Source organism: Pithys albifrons, chromosome 17 (assembly GCF_047495875.1).
Source record: "Pithys albifrons albifrons isolate INPA30051 chromosome 17, PitAlb_v1, whole genome shotgun sequence".
NCBI lineage: Eukaryota > Metazoa > Chordata > Aves > Passeriformes > Thamnophilidae > Pithys > Pithys albifrons.
Genome location: NC_092474.1, coordinates 3,000,584 through 3,017,182, shown reverse-complemented (window position 1 = coordinate 3,017,182; position 16,599 = coordinate 3,000,584). Strand labels below are relative to the sequence as shown.

At 46.2% G+C, this 16,599-nt stretch overlaps 1 protein-coding gene across 1 annotated transcript in view; it reads left to right on the top strand.

The window, feature by feature from the left end:
* The window catches only part of MMP17 (matrix metallopeptidase 17), a 62,966-nt gene extending 61,131 nt beyond the window's left edge, over positions 1–1,835 (top strand). The window contains exon 10 of the mRNA XM_071572046.1: positions 837–1,835. Within this exon, the coding sequence (XP_071428147.1) occupies positions 837–1,165 (329 nt within the window). The 3' untranslated portion in view covers positions 1,166–1,835. The remainder of the gene's footprint in view (positions 1–836) is intronic.
* The last annotated feature ends 14,764 nt before the right edge of the window (positions 1,836–16,599 follow it).

Genomic DNA, 16,599 nt, shown 5'->3' with positions numbered 1-16,599 from the left:
GTGCTTCTAGGGTTTATTTACTGGCAACCTAACAGTGTAATAGCAGTCGTTAAACCAGGCAGAGGGGAAAAGCTGAATTTTCAAAGCTATTGAGACTGACAGGCCATTCCCATAGGTAAGAGTCTTCCTGAGCATGGGACCTGCTAAGAGAGTTCACAACCTCCCAGTTCAGAGTGGAAAAAATGCCCCTGAGAGCGGAAGGTTCCCAAGTCCCTGCCAGGCTCGGGTTATTTTTCTGAGCACAGACATAGCAGCACATGCCCCATGTCATTAACAGATAGGTGAGGTCTCCAGCCTTACCATGCCCTGTTACAAGACAGTCCACTGATGGCCACAGAGAGGTGTGTATGGTGTGTCCAGCTGTGGATTCACAGGGCCTTGATTCACACACCCACAGTACCAGGAGGTGCATCTGCTCTAGGACCCACCACAGAGGAGGGAAAATCTCACCATTCACCTCCAGCTGTCTGGTGGCTCCTGTCTGGTGTGAGAGATCCCAGCCAGGCATAGCATCATCTTCTGGAGTATCCCTCCTGCAGCAAGAGGGAGCACATGAAACAAGCACTGGTATCTCATGTGCCACCATTCCCCAGGGCTCAGCTGGGGTGGGAATGCTCCTCTGCTGCTCCAAGTGACCCTAAGATTAGCTCAGCTGGTTAGAGAATGGTGCTAATAACATCAAAGTCGTGGGTTTGATCCCTGTACAGGCCATTTGCTTAAGAGTTGGACTTGATGACCCTTCCAGCTCATAATATTCTGTGATTCTGACTCAAGTGTTCCAGTGGGAGAGGACCCATCGCCGCTCACCTTGCCTTTGGGTTTTGGTCTCTTTGCAGGTGCAAGTTACTTCTTCAGGGGCAAGGAGTACTGGAAGGTGCTGGACAGTGACCTGGAGGCCCAGCCTGGTTATCCCCAGTCCATTGCCAGAGACTGGCTGGTGTGCAGCGACATGCAGGCCGACTCCCCAGAGGCAGCGGGGAGCAGCAGGACTGGGGCACGCTCCAAGCCGGGGCAGCACGACGAGAGCCGCTCTGAGAACGGCTACGAGGTCTGCTCCTGCACGTCGGGCACAACACCCCTGAGGGCTGTCCCCGTGCTCAGACTGACAGCCAGCCTCGTGCTGACAGCTGTGTGGACAGCAGCACTGCTGGGTGCAGCCCTATGACAGCTCATCCCCCCGACGGGACAACACCATGGTGCTCCAGGATACAATTCCATGATGTTAACTGTTGCAAGCAGTAAAAAAAAACATTCCTAGGAACATGCCAGTGAAGGGTTTGAATTCTCCATGAGAAATGAACAGTGGTTTTTGGTTGGTTTGTTGATTTGTTTTTTGTTTTGTTTTTTTTTTTTATTTTAGTTTAAAAGTCTAATAACAGATTTTGAGTTCTGCACCTTCTTATTTCCCCATCCGGTTAAAGATGAGAGCAGCCTAACGTTGAATTTAGAAATGTTCCATAGAGATGTGTTGCTCTGAATGTTTAAACATGGTGAATGAGGGAGGGGAGAGCTGCTGGGATGGAGTGGGGACAGAAGAGACACTGCTGAGACAGATGGCAACGTCTCACAGCAAGGCTGTGGGCAGGAAGTGGTGGTTATGTGCTGACACGATGTACACATCCCATTGGATGTACTAGGTAGAAGGAAACTGTGACTCCCCTAAAATTAACTGCAAAGTGATCATTTTACTGTCAAACCTGCTGTGGTCACTGGTGTCTGGGTAGCCTGTATCAGTTTCTATGGGTCAAACACACCTTTGCCTTTCAAAGGGCAGCGCAGCTTATCTTTGTATCCGAGTCACTGGAATTTACAATTTCTCTAATAAACCTTGGCTGCCTACACAGAGATCTCCCAGTCCTCTGCCAGAGCAAGCCTGCCACCTGCAGTGAGGTGCTGGCTGCTGAGGCTCTGAGCAGCCTCACCTACAGATGAGCAGCAACCTCGCTGAGTGCAGCTAAATGAGACGCCATCACATCCACTGCCCCAGACTAATCCGTGCACACAAATTCCTGCTCTTGGAATTCCTGTGTCAGGTTGGTTTATGTTTTGGGAGGGATCAAGATGTATTGCATTCATTTGTCACGCTGCCATACCTGGCTGTGCTGAAAAGCAGAGCTGGGGGTAAGAGGGATGCTGCACAGTCAGGCTCAAACTCTTCTTGATGCCTCTGCCAGGAGTTTGGAATGGCAGAAGCAAGGTCAAGCACTGCATTAGGATGTTCCTGTTTGTTTTTTTCCCTCACTGCTAATCCATTTTTTTCGCTGTATAGTTTGGGCATCTGAGAGTCCTTGAAAACAGTGAATGAGAACTTGTGCTAGGAACTGTGACAGAGATGTCAGAGAGGCCAGGGCCCTTCAGTCTGCTTTTGTTCAGGGGATGCTAAAGTAGAGGCATGGACAGTATCCACTAGGACACACTGTTCTTCTCTGCTCTGCTTCTTTAAAGCTCCTGCTGAAATGTCTCTTGCTGCCTTGCCAGGGACAGCTCCTGGGGGAGATGTGGCAGCAGGCAGAGTGTTACTGTGGGACCCAAGGCTGCTCCAGAGTCCCTGGTGCCAGCCAGCTCTTTAGCCATGGGGCCAGGTATAAGGAAAGGTGGAAGTGCACAGTTGCCTCCTGAGAGAAAAAAGGGGTCACCTTGAGTTTTTCTCTCTGCTATTTGCATTTTTAAATACTCCCAAGCATTCACAAGGTGCAGCTATTTTCAGGATGATGTGCTACAGTGTGATTTTATGGGTCATGAGTCAATGCAAACACCCCATTAAACCATTAAATACCCTTTAAGAAAAATACAACCCCAAAAAAACCTCTGCTAAGTAAAGCTGCCTCTGGTGTTCCCACTGCAACAGTCCTGCTCTGCTCCAAGCAGCTCCTCATCCCATCTCTGCCTGCCAGGCTGAGCAGAGGCTGCCAGAGCTGTGGCAGATGGGATATTCCTTCAGTTCACATCACTATTCTTCCTCTCCAGTCATGAAGACAAAGCTCTTAGTCCTTTGGTCCTGTGGACTAAAGTGGGATGACACTGCATAAATGTCAACATGTTACAAGTTTTTCTTGGAGATGCAGCCAGGTAGGGGCACAACATCCCAAGGAAGGCACCCTCTCTTTTTTTTTCTTTTGTATGTGGGAGAGGGGGTTGTTGTTGTTAGTTTTGTTTTTCATTTCTTTGAAGGGTTTTGTTTGTTTGATCATTTGTTTGTGTTCTTGGAATGAACTATGCGGAAACTGAACATGAAGAATCAGAGGAGGCAGGGATGTGGCTGGCACTGCTTCCACAGCTTCCCCAGCCCAACCAAGGAGCCTGTTGAGGTGACAAGGACCAGTGGCTCTGCAACTGAGATGGAGAGGCTTTCAATGCACCCTTCCCTCCTTGAAATTATGCATTTTGATGATCAGAAATGGAGCAGGAATCGGGGCACTGCTGCTGCATCCTCAGGGAGGATGGAGAAATGCAGCTGTCTCCTGGGCTGTAACTTGCTCAGCTGTTTCTCCGGCCACTGGCTAAGGCTCCATGAAGGCTCCAGATGCAGCGGCAGGAGGCTTAGCCCACCTGGGATGGAAACTGCCCCACTTCCTACTGCTGAAAACCATCCCTGTGACATAAATCCAGCCTCTGCTGGGCTCCTGGGCATCATCCCACACCAGGATCCTCTGGTTCCATATGGAGCCTCTGGGCCAACTCTCCTTCTCACCTAGAAAAGTCACCTCTACCCTCCAAAAGAAATAATCTGAGCATCATACTGCTATTGCATGTTACCCAGTCTTGATATTTCCCAATTATTTAAATCTTCAGAGGATTTTGTGAGGTCAGCTCAGAGTTGGAATACTTCTTCTGTGTAAATGGAGTGATGAGGATTTAAAGGAGGGGCACTGGCCATCTAAACCCTGACTGTTTGAAGCTGAAACTCTGAGTTTATGGTAGCTCTGCTTACTGGCCCTGGCTCCAGGGTCTCAGTAAAGGTTTTCCTTGACTCTCATTCCCACACAGCCCCAGGCTGAGCCAGGCCTTGAGGTCTTTTCTGCTTTGCTGCCATAAAGAAAAGCGAAATGAAAAAGAGTAAGGTGGGCAGGAGCAGCTTTCAAATGACAAAGCCATGGTAATGCCTGGATTTTAACAAAAGTTATTAACGTGTCATCCCAAACAAGATCTAGGATTTAAAAACTCAAGAAACACAATAAAGCTAGTGAGAAGAGACTCATCCTTACTGGCTGGTTGAAACCATAAGACAAATGTGTGTGCTGTAAAAGGTTCCTGCTTCCTGTAGCACGCTGAGAGGAAGAGTCTTGGCCCTTAATCTAGAAGGCTTTTATAAAATGGGATTTCCTTCTTATTGAGAGTGACATTCCTCTTCTCAACTTAATTTCACTTTAATCTGAAAATGCCCATGCCCAGCTGAGGGCCAGGGGAGCAGGTGGTGGGGTGGAGCCCACAGCTCAAGTGGGGCTGCCCTGGATCATGACTTATATCAGAAGGTGGGCATGTCCTCCTGAAACCTTCCTGCCTTGCTGCAGGTCCTGGATATGGAACTTGCTTTTGTTTCTCGAATAGCTGTTTGGGAGAGGGCAAATACCAGAGCTGGTTCCTGCATTGCTACCTTGATTTTTTCCATTCCCTCTGCCAGGTGAGCATGGTGTACGAGCTGGGGCTGAGCCTGGTGCTGCTGTAAGCAGCACAAGCAAGCCCAAGGGACGTTTTGTCCAGGAGAAGGGGTCTTGTCCTGGATCTCTGTGTCCCAGAAGTTCCTGGTAAGATGATGCTGTGGATTGCTTTACTTGTTTTTCACTGAAATTCCTGGGCAAGGGAAGCTGACTGGCCTCACGGGACAAGAACAGGCAAGGAGAGGGATGTAGGACAGCCAAAACCAGGGAGTGTGTAGCTGAGTAATAGTCTATAAGAAGACCAGCTTAGGCTAAGAATAGGAGAGGGTAGGAAAGCTGTATGGTATGTGGAGGATTTCTGTAGACACGTGCCAGGGCTGTAAATGGAGGAGGGCAGGGGCTGTGTCTATATCTTGTGCAGTACAAGTGATTACTGACCTTCTAGCACTAACAAAACTACTATAAGAGCTGCCAGAGCAGTTCCCTGTCCTCCACTCAAACTTCTGATCCCTGGTTTAAAAAAAACCCCTCTGGGATTTTAATTCTGTCAGCAATGAAACCCTGACTCAGCAGTGGTTGCCAACTCCAATGGGCTTATTGCTCAATAGTATGGAAGGGTCTGGGGGTTTTGTTTCGGTTTGTTGTTGTTGTTGAGTGTTTTTGTTTGGGGTTTTTTGTTTATTTAAGGGCTTTGAGCTTGACTGCACATCCAAACCAGTCAAATAAAATGAGATTCAGGCCTGACTTTCACTGGGACAGCAATTAGCCTGCTCTGAGTAGCTTTCAACAAGCACAGCTTGGCAGGGGCAGAGCTGCACTGGCAACAGGGATGCTCTGTTGCAGTTAGGACAAGACATCACAAGCTTCTCAAGGAACTGTGTCAAGATTCATGGGCTGTGCTGCTCAGGCTGTGGCAACTTGTCTTTGGACTTCATGTGAGGAAATGAAGATCCTGAGGAGAGGTGTTGTCATCCCAAATCTGATAATCCAAACTAAGCCAATGTGTTGTGTAGCTGGAAACCTTGGGAGCAAGAAAGCTTCTCACTCCAGGCAGACACGTGGTCTATCCTTTGTCAGAACAAGGAGAGGATTTGGGGGCCAGCACAGGTGACTTCATGGAAGCCTGTTTGTATGAGGAGTTGCTCCACTAAATTCCAAAGGGTACAAATGTTCTGTTTTGCTTCCCAACCCATCTGTACTTCAGAAATAGCCAAGCCAGGATGGCCTCTGGTATATTCTCCTTGTGAAGTAGAACAGGGAGCTTGGTGGTCACAGGGCAACTCAGTGACAATGTCTTCTTCCTCTTTTCAGTCTGAGAAATTGATGGTTATTCTGGATTTGAAGCTGAGTTTGTCTGGGGAGTAGAAAATTGTGATATTAGACCATCTTCATGTGGCAGTTGTCCATCATCAGTACCACGGCCATCTCACCTCCTGCAACTCCTCCCCTCCTGGGGACTCGCCCTCCTACTCCGTGTTTACTTAGGTGACAACTCCACACTGCATGCCTTGGCTCCTGTGTGCCAGCAAGGCAACAGTGCTGGGATGGGCTTGCTTGTTTCCAAAGTTGCCAGGTAATGGAATAGCTGTGGCCAAAGAGATCTTGCTGTGACAGAGCCATGTTCCTGCCTTGGAACCTGTCTCTGAGCAGAGCTCACAGGGAGGGGCTCTCACACAAGCGTGGAACTCTTTGTTCCACTTATTTGCATCGTGGTTCTTGTGCTTATCTGAAATGTCATCGTTAATGCTCAGCCCAGGTTCTTAACTGCTCTAATTTCCTGAGCATGTAGAAGCAAAGGGCTCGGTGTTTTACAGCAATTATCTGCTTTCACTCTCCTTTTTACCACTGCTGTATTCATCTTCCTTTTTCCTCATCTGTTGCCACGAAGTTGTCCCTTTGCACTGCAAAAATGGACAGGTTGAGTTGGAGCTGGTAATCTCTTACTAAAGAAGATCCTGGAGCTCTGCAAGCACCAGTGGATAGAGTTTCTGGTGTCTCTGTATCATGGATAACCACCACCCATCACAGGGCAGCATGGCCTCAGCCAGGGTCATGTTTGGTGAATCTCCAATAGTCTGACCTGAGAATATGTAACTGAGGAAAAGCAGGTCTGGAATGATCTGGGAACATCTATGGAAGGGAGATCTGTGTGATGGAGTTTGACAGGAGTCTGTGGTGCTGATTTAAAATATCTCTCCAGATGTGACTGCTGGGTTGCAGCAGAGTTCCCAGGTGAGGAGACCATGAGGAAGATCGGAGCAATTTGGCTGGAACTTTGAATGTTCTAGTGTCTCTTTCTGCTAAGGTACCCCTGCAAGCAAGTGAATTCTCAAGGAAGAGAGAGAATTTCTAGTACTCAGCAAAAAGTGGTATTGCATTGCCATTCCCAGTCTCCCTCATATTCTCCCTTTAGTCATGGGGGGTTATAAGAGGGGAACCATAAGGTGTTCCTGTCATATTGAGTGCAGCTTGTGCAGTAGGTCTTACCCAAGATCAGGACACAGATCCTATTCTAGTCTCATTGAAGACAATGCTGTGTGTAAGGCTGCTGAATCCTCTAGCAGAAGAGAGGGAGCTCATTAAGAATGCTCTTCATCTCTCTTGGCTCTGGAAGGCTTTCATGATCACGTACAACCAGGATAAACAAGTGAGAACAGAAACCCTCTAAGCAAAAGCCAAGCTTGGGCAAGCAGAGCTTTGCAGGGCCCATGCTAGTCCTGCTTTACAAAGCACATGTCAGACTCTTGGCACCTCCTGCATTCATAGGAATGAAGGAAGTCATGTCCTTATTGGCCTCCATCTCCTCCAGGGGTACGGATGGGCCCTACCTCTCAAAGCTCTTCTCCCTGTGAGCCTGCCAGGGGAGCAAGCTCATGGCTGCCCTAGGAAGCCTGTCTACATAGTTTCTTTCTGGCAGCATGATGGAGTGGAGCCTGGCTGTTATTCTTACCCCTTGGGTCACTCAAGGTAGCAGTGACGTAATGGAAGAACTTTGCTCTGCACACTCTGTCACGGCAGCTCATCTGTCGCTGCCCCGCTGAGATCTGCACCAGAGCTGGTGTTGGTTTGTTGTGCAGAGGGGGATGGACCCAGTGCTGCTCCACTGGCAGCGGCTGTTTCTCGTTAGGAAAGTGAAACATGTTCCTCTCGAGGCTGCCAAAGGCGATTTGTTTATTTGCTGTTGTCCACCCTGCTGGGAGCCAGCACAGGTGTCCTTGCCTCCCACGTTACCGTTACCGTAAGCACAGCGCTTTGTGCTTTGCCCTGTTCTAGCAGTCCCTTTGGCATGGGCAGGGTGTGGTGGCTATAGCTGTGTGAGCTGGCACTCTGCAGGTCCTGAGCAAAGCCATTCAGGGGGAAATGTCTCTCCTTGCATGAGTATCCGAAGATTGGTACAGGCTGACTCGGTAAGTACTTGCCAGGAGATGTTGATCCTTCAGCAATTCCTGCCTTTTTGGGTCCCAACAGGAGGTTACCAAGAGAAATGGTCTTGACAAATACCTGAAGGGGCTGCTTTACTAGCCTGAGAGAAGTATCCCCGTCTGCTGTGCTCCCAAAGCATGGGAAGTGCTCTAATGCCATCCTGAGCCTTGCAAACACAATTAAGGCATTGAGTTTTAATTCAACTCTGTTCTCTACTTGCTTGTCTGTGTCTCTAAGGGTGAGCAAACAAACACCTGCCAGCAGGCTCTGCCTACGAGCAGAACTGTGTGCCTGCCTGGCGACGTGTGTGTGTTCCTGCCCACGCTATCTCGGGTTTGTTTGGGCTGGGCTGGGCTGGGCAGGTGTGCCCAGGGGAGCTCTGGGGCTGTACCTGTGTGGCAGATAGCAGAGAGAAAGCGCTGTATTGTTCTCTGCCTGGAGTCAGGGCTCTCGCCTTGCTTGAACCCAGCTCCAGAGTGTGTTGGCAGAGATGGATGTAAAGAGCTCTGGTAAATGTTAAGCAATAATTCAAACATGTATCTGTGAATATCCATCATAGCACTGAACTTCTGAAGATGGATATTTTGGGTGGCTGTTCCCAGCACTGCAGAAGAGCAGTTCGTGCAGCTGCTGTGTCTGGCTGTGCCCATTGTTATGGGCAAAGCAGCAAAGACAGTGTTGCTATTGGATTTTTCTCCTTCACTTCTTGAAGTCATGCTTGCAGGGCAGATTTAATTGTTTTGGTTTTCTTTTAATGCCAGAACAAAGGCCTAAGTGCAGAATTTAGTATTATTTAGTACATAGCAAACTGTGCTGGATTAGGGCAGGGTGAGCAGTAGGGGAAATAGTAGAAGTTAATGCTAATCTTGCCTTTTATATTGATTACAAGTTGTATCAGTAGAGACTCATATTCAAAACTGGAGACAGGCAGCCCCTTGTGATCTCTAGTGAAATCCAGTGCCAGAAGGGAGAGTGGAGCAGCAGCCAGCTGGGAAGACAGTGCCTTCAGAGGTGTTCCTCATCTTAGTCCTTGTCCCAGTGGAAGTGCAAGTCCCTGGTCAGTAACCTCTGTTGTGGATGTCTGACTCAAGACTTGTCTTCTGCCTCCTTTCCCCTGCACTCCCAAGCTTTGCTCCTTGGGCTGTGAGCCAGGGAATCAGGCTTATCAACTGACAGACTGTTTGTTTTTCCACTGGCTGTGTAAATTGTGCTGGGTTTATCAGTGAAACCAGGTCTGCTCATGGCCTTCTGGTCTGCAGGCGGTGGAGGGCTCTGATCTCCTGCTCCTGTGCTTTCTGAGTGTGGGGGAGTTGCAGGAGTTTCCACAGCTTCAAAAACAAAGCGAGCACACTGTGACTGCTTATAAAGACAAGCTGGTCCTACCACAGCAGCACTGTGCATTTAGACTTGTAGCACATGTGAAAGTGGTGAGACACACACCTGTGTGGTCATGCAGCCAGGGTTGCTGAGCTTTCCAGTGGTCCTGCCCTTACTCTGAAATAAGGACAGGAAAATGCTGTTGTTTTGAAGGATGCTGTTTATCTGGTTAAAGGTTTGCTCTGGTCAAGTGGCATGTAACAAGGCTGGAGCAGTTTTGAAGAAGGTCCAGGTATGGACCACCTGAATTTTTGCTCAGATCTAGAGCAAAAGATACGTATCTTTTTTGGTGGTTGGTTCAGTTCTGCTCATAGTCCCACAAACTGAGGATTTAGCCGTGGGAGACTCTGCCCTGTGCTGCTCTTCATGATCAAAAATAATCCTTGATCTACACCCTGATAAGGTTCCAGGAACCAACTTGTCCTGCCTTGATAAAACTGCCTGTGCTGGTGCTCCAGCCCTGCACACCTGGGCACAGCCCTGGAGCAGCATCTGCCTCTCCTGTGCTGGATTTGGCTCATACCCAGCTCTGTGCCTATTGTTTCTCCCACCCCAGCAAAACCAAATGCAATCTCCTCGCGTGTGTGCTGCAAAAGCCCTGCCAGGAAAAAAGAGAAGTCCAAATATTTGTATTGGGTTGTTACTCTTTCCATTCAGGCGACAAATGACAGACTTCAACAAAGTCTTTTAGTGCTGAGTGTGGGATTTCCACTGTACTGGCTCCAGCTTCACAACCTCACCAAGATGAAACACCTACAATTAACAGCCGGGTTTTAACTTGAGAGAAAACGACTGAAAGTGATTGAAACATAGCCTTAAAAACAAACAAAAAACCTGAGAAAATTAATCAGACCTTCTCTGTGTCAAATGAGAATTGTCTGGTCTTTGTGTGCAGTTTTCTGCAGAACAGCATTTTCACTCTGAACTCTGGAGTTCTGCTAGTGATTTTTGTCCTAGTGCCTGGGACACAATCTCTCAGTCTGCACACAAATATTTCAGAGCTGTCTTCCTTTGGAAAGTTCCAGCTTGAAGCCACATGGAAGCCTGAGTTTCTTTGGGACTAGAGCTCTTTTTGGATGAGCTGATCAAGGGGATGAAGATGTTTGCTAACAAATTAATTCATGATCTTCAGATATCTGCTTCTCAGTATCTGGAAAACTGCTTTGCTTCACTGCTTGGTAAACCCAGGAGGGGAATGGTGAGACAGCCCCAGCTGTGAGTTAGCTCAGGAAACAAGCTGGTTTGGTGTCACTGGATCTGTTCAAAACTCAGGATAAAGAAAGGAAAGGCATAATTCAGCTTTGTTGGACTCCACAAGATCAGTAGCAAAACATTACAGGGAATGCAACCATCAGATGCTCTGGGCTACAGCAATGTTCTGTAGGTTCAAATCTGTGTTAATGCACAAGGACAAAGTAAGAAGTCCTCAGGGCAATGACAGATTTGCCCTCCTGCTCTGTCATAATAAAATAGATGTTGTACAGTGTGACATGGGTTGAATGTCTGCAGTTCACAAAAAAGAAGTCCCAAGGAAACCCATGCTGCTCTGTCTGTGGGGTCTGCTTGGCTCTGTGCAGCTGGTGGTGTTGGTTCAATAGCAGGGCTCCATGGTGAAGGAAGCAACAGTAGATGTTTTTGCCCTGGGGCACTTCACCATGTGACTCAGTTCAGAGTGATAGGCATGATGTGCTGATGGTACTTTGGCTATAAAATGAACTAGGAATATCTCTGGGGTTTTCTTGGTGGGATATGCAGAATATTTTTGTCAATTCTTGCAAAAAAATGATCCAATCTGTTGCAAGGCTTGATCTCTAACTAGATTGCAATTTCTCAGTAGCACAGGCCTGGAGATCTCCATGTGCTCTTTGTGAATTCTAGTTACTTATTTTTTCTTTTTTTCCCCCAATCCCCTGTGGTCTCTTTCTGTGTCTTACTTAGATCTTCCATCATTGCCAGAAAGTCACCATGCTGCCAGTCCTTCCTATAATCAGTCTGGACTGGACAACTACCTGTGTTTGACAAATTATGATTGCATTCTCAAGTTAATTGGGTATTCCCTATTAGTCTCACCCTGAGTTTTCTGGCTCAGAAGTTTCTTATCAGGAACTCATTAGCCCTGAAACTTAAAGGAGTGACTCTTCAGGCTTAAACACCGCCTATAATTACCTTCTCTTTGTGCTGTACTTTGGATGATATCTCTGGTGTTTCATTTTACACAGCAGACAGTACTAATATTATAACATCAAGTTAAGTCACATCTACTTTAGGTGACTGAAAAGCTATCAAAAATGTCAAAAGCTTCAGAGAGAAAAAACTAATGTCAGGGGTGGAACTTTTCCTGGCTTTCTTTTTTTGTCCTATTCATTACACAGAGTAGAGACAAGAAGCACTGTTTGAGTCTGCTTCAGCTGCTGTCTGTATTTCCAGAAAGGATCCATTTTGGCAGTCTCTTTAAGCTCCCTCCTTCTTACTCAGGTCACTTGTGAGATCACATAAGAGCTGAGGAACCTCCCATAGCCTGCTTTTCTAAGCACTCTGTTCTATTTTGTTTCTGGCCTCAGGTTGGCACTTGACTGTCATGCCTATTTGGGCTGTAATAAAATATGTATTCAAATGTACATGTTCCAGGCAGAGAGTAGAAGGTGGGAAGGGACTACATTGTCTACATGAGAAATGCTTCAATTCAATTTATTAGCACAGGCTGGCCCTAACCTTCACTGACTGACACCTTTGAGGAGTGGGTAGCAAAGGGCTAAATCCTTTACTGCCCTTGGGTCTTCAGCACTGGCAGTTGGTAGAGGTCAAGAGCACAAGGAGATAACTGCTAAACATATTTCTTTTTCAAGATAAATGAAATACAGGTCTAAAACAAACCCTTTGCCAAGGCTACGTATGCATCACTGTCTATTTTAAAACAGTTGATAACAGTTCTTGCAATCAGCACAAGAAGTTCTGTTGGAAATTTTCTGGAAAATGCATGTACACAGCAAACCTGTTACAGTAAAGTGTATGATAAGAGGATTTACTCTTTAATGAAGTTAGAGGGCAAACAGCAGAGAAGCCTTGATTTTTTTGGGGTAACAGGGAAGGAAAAAAAAGAAGCTGATGTTATGTAAGCCAGCAATGTATAAGCTTACTACTACTTTGTGTAGTAAGTTACAGAATAGCTTTAACATCGCCTTTAATCATTCTCATTGTGAATCTGGAGCATTTTCATTACTTACATTGCTGCTGTGGTGCACAGTGATGCCTTCCCCTGGCCCGTGCCAGGCTGATGGCCAGGACAGGCAGGACACTTCCTGTGTGATGCAGAGAGCAGGTGCCTCCTGGATCATGAGGGAACTGGTTAAAGGATTACACGGTGGGCACTTGATTTGCTGTGTAACAGCAGATCCTCTGTGATTCAGATAAGAGCACACCTACGTTGTTAGAATGGTAGAATTTGCTCCAGGGTCTATTTGTGCATAGTCCTTCTAACTGAATCCAACCACAAGAACTTCTCTGATCAAATTAGGCAGGTTGGTTGGTGTGGGTGGGTCTGTGGGTGGCAGTTCTCATCCTCAGTGTCAGTGCTGACTTGCAGTGCCTGACAATGTTTGTATTTTCATTGTTTCTGGTATATTTTCTTTCATATATATATATATCTATATATATATATCTTTAAGTGCTGCAAATGAAGCATTTATTCAGATATGGGGGACCTTCCTCTGAAGCTCACTGTTAGAAAAACTCAGCCTCTCATCTACAAAGACCTATTCCTCCCAGCTCTCCCTCACCTGGAATGATTAGAAGGAATATGCAGGCATGGGAGGGAATGAGTGTGCATCTTGCTATGGCTGTTGCTACTCAGGTCCAATGGCTTTTTCTGTGTCAGAGTCACAGGGACAGCTCTTCTGTGCCTTACACAACACACTATGCTCACTCAGGTATCAGCAGTTTTGTTTTTTTTTTATCATGGCCTCAATTTCATGTCTTGTGACACCTTAAATGGATGTCACAATGATTACAGATGTCTTTCAAGTTGATTCTCCTCCTAAGCATGTTGGCTGGCATTAGCCAGCTCCTCTGCTGGGGCGAGTCAGTGTAATTAGAGTTGTTTCATCTGGCTGAGTGAGGCTCCAGACTCCTATATGGGAGCTACAGTACATTGAGAATGGTTGAATAAGGTTTTAAAACATACAGCCTGAGGATGATGAAGCACTTGGAGTTTTTCATGAAAGATGCTCTACTAGTTTAAAAGATTAGGACTGTTGACTGAAAAATCTGATTCTCAGTGTAATCCCTGAGATCCGAAGGAAGGTTGTGCCAAGCACAAATCCTGGTCTTATAAACTACAGGATGTCATTCAAAATAAACAAGTTTTCTTAAAACAAATAGTTCCAGTGTTCCTCTCTTTCCCCTCGCTGCCATTTCAGCTCTATTCTTCTGCTGGGTTTTAACCTCTATCCATCATATACAGCTTTTGAAGGAGAAAATCTTGAACCAAACTGACTGTATGGTTTCGAATGCAAAATGCATTGCATTGATCCCTAGACTTATGTCTCCTGTATTATGACTACACAAGAGAACTCAAACAGGCCATTAGAATCCCAGATATGGGAACAGTTAGGCTGAGAATGAATGCCAAATTAAAAATCAAAGAGTGTTTTCTACCCTCTGTAAGTCCCAAGTAGACAAGCTTTCCAATGCCAATTCCTTTGTGCTCATCTGGAATTTATCTATATCTGACCAGCAGGATCCCAGACCTTTCTACGGCCTTGTTACTACAGTCAGTCACAGGCCCCCCAATATTTAATGTATTTCATCCTCTCTACTTTGCAATTCCACTCACCCTGTTTTAGAGGGAACAGAGAGGTTCTGTCTGCATGACTTAATCTACCACCATGATTATGTTGTTGCTGATGCAGAAGGTGCCCAGAGCTTTCCAGGAAATGCATTGCAAAGCAGGGAGCACAAATGCACCCAGGAATTTAGATGTGTGTGCAGACCCTCCTTCCATGCCCTGCCCATGGGGTCAGGCTATTCTTTTTACAGTGCTAAGCAAGTGCATAACCTTTTGGCTGAAGGGGAAACAGATAACCTTGTTTACTGTATTTTATCTTGTGGTTCATTTATGGCTACATTCTGGTTTCCATGTATTTGTATTTTGTTTATTTGCACTAGAATGGAAGGGAACTGCAATTAAATACAAGCTGGTATTAATAGCTTGTTGCATGTGGTTATGCTTTCTGTAGCTGGATTATACTAATGTTGCTGTTCAAGCCTCGAAGCTGCAAAAAGTGTCCCATCCTAATTACATAACCCCAGCTGAGGTCCCTTGGTAATAAGTGAATGCATAAAACTCTTCCTGATGAGTTTCTCAGGAGTCAGAAGGAGGATGTTGGTATCCTGCTTATTATGCCATGTTAATTTTAAAAGGCTCTTGTCAACGTATAACCCAATAACTTTTCTTCCCTCTGGGTTTTGTCAGGTTAATCCATGAGTCATGGAATATTTGAGTACAACTTCATGAGTCATGGGAAAGCACCATGGCCCTCATAGTTCTGGATGATCTTGCTGTCAGGTCAAGTGTCTTCCCACTGCCTGGATGTACATCACAAATGCATCCTGCAACATTTTATAGTGTCAATAAAACCAAAATCCTCTGCTAGGAAATATTAGTGTTAATCTGACTTATTAGCAGAACAATTCTCAGGGCTTGTACCCAGATCTGGGAGAGCATTAGCGATGGACAGAAAATTCGTAAAACAGAGTCAGCCTTTTTCTCCTTGCCTTAATTCAGATATTTGTTTTTATTAGTGAATGTGCCTCATTGCATTTGACAAGGGGCAAATGGCAAATGCTGAGTTGTGTACATTTCTGGTCTTTAACTGAACATAACCATTATCACATTAGTCAGTAGCAAAATCAAAGTAGTGCAGAAATAACAATGAGAAATTAGGTCTTCAAAGACCTTGTCATTTACACAGATAAGGGAAAGGAAGAGACAGACTAGGGGACCAAACTTCCTAAATACTACTCAGAAATGCACCTCTGATCTCTCAGGCAAGAAGTCAACAACTGCAGATCTTGTCCTAAGCAAGTGCTTCACCTAAACCGCATTTTGGGCAATTGCTCTGTGAATTCGTGGGACAGAGCTCAGGTGTGTAAAGATGTCTTCTGGTCTTCCTCCTTGCTGTGGGGCTGTAAGTGCTGGGGTGTAGCTATGGGTGGGTCTGACATCATAGAGAGCAGTTGGTTTTATATATTTTTAAAATTAGATTGAAAGAACTAAACACTAAAAAATACTTTCTGACGCTCTGCTGGATACTTTTCTTCCATGCCACTCATTGCTTCAGGCTTCCATGTGGGTGAATTGTCCCTCTGGTTTCCTAGAAATACACAAGGACTAGGGATCATTGCTTTGGAGTGTTGCAACACAGGTAGAGATCCCAGCTGCTGCAAGCAGCACTAGCCAGGCTGCCTGCAGGGCACAGCTGTGACACCCTTCATGGTCCTGTGAGCAGCCTGTCCTTGTCAGTTGAGAAAATTTGTAACACGTACAGAGGAAGAGTTTGAGTTTGTTTGGTTGGTTTTTTTCCCAGGTGATCTATCTTTCTGTATGCAGGGGTGGGACTAGAATGATAATATCCAAGGAGATTTAAGTGTAACTGCTCATCTTGGGCTTTTAGGGAGAGAAACTAGCAGCCTCTGCCCAAAACCAGAACACTGAAAATAGCCACAGGAACAGGGAGGGAGCTGGACATGACACAACTTGCTTGTTCAAGGACACAGTTTGTCCTTTCCTGTGTCATTCCTGCCAGATGTTTGCCCAGCCTGTCCTAGGAAGGCTGTAGCAATGATAGTGCTCAGCTGCCTGGGCATCCCGCTCCCCTCCTGAACTCATCAGCAGGGGAAGAGATCTTTCAGGGCTGCTGAAGTTTCTTATAGCTTGTCCTATCTCCTGTGTACATTCCTCACTGTTACAGCTGTTATTCACATGTCTGTAAATAAAGGAAGCTATCATTTCTGCCCAGGCTTTACATGGGATGAGTAAGGCCTTGGCTGGACCAATGCCTACTTGAAATTGTATATGCTACTGGCCTGCTTGAAAACACAGACACCTCCAAGCCAGTTAGTCATAAAGAGGAAAGCTTCTTTAACAGTCCCTTCTCAAGGCAAAGCTGAAAGCTTGCTGGAAGCAGCCAGGAATCCCAGGTGG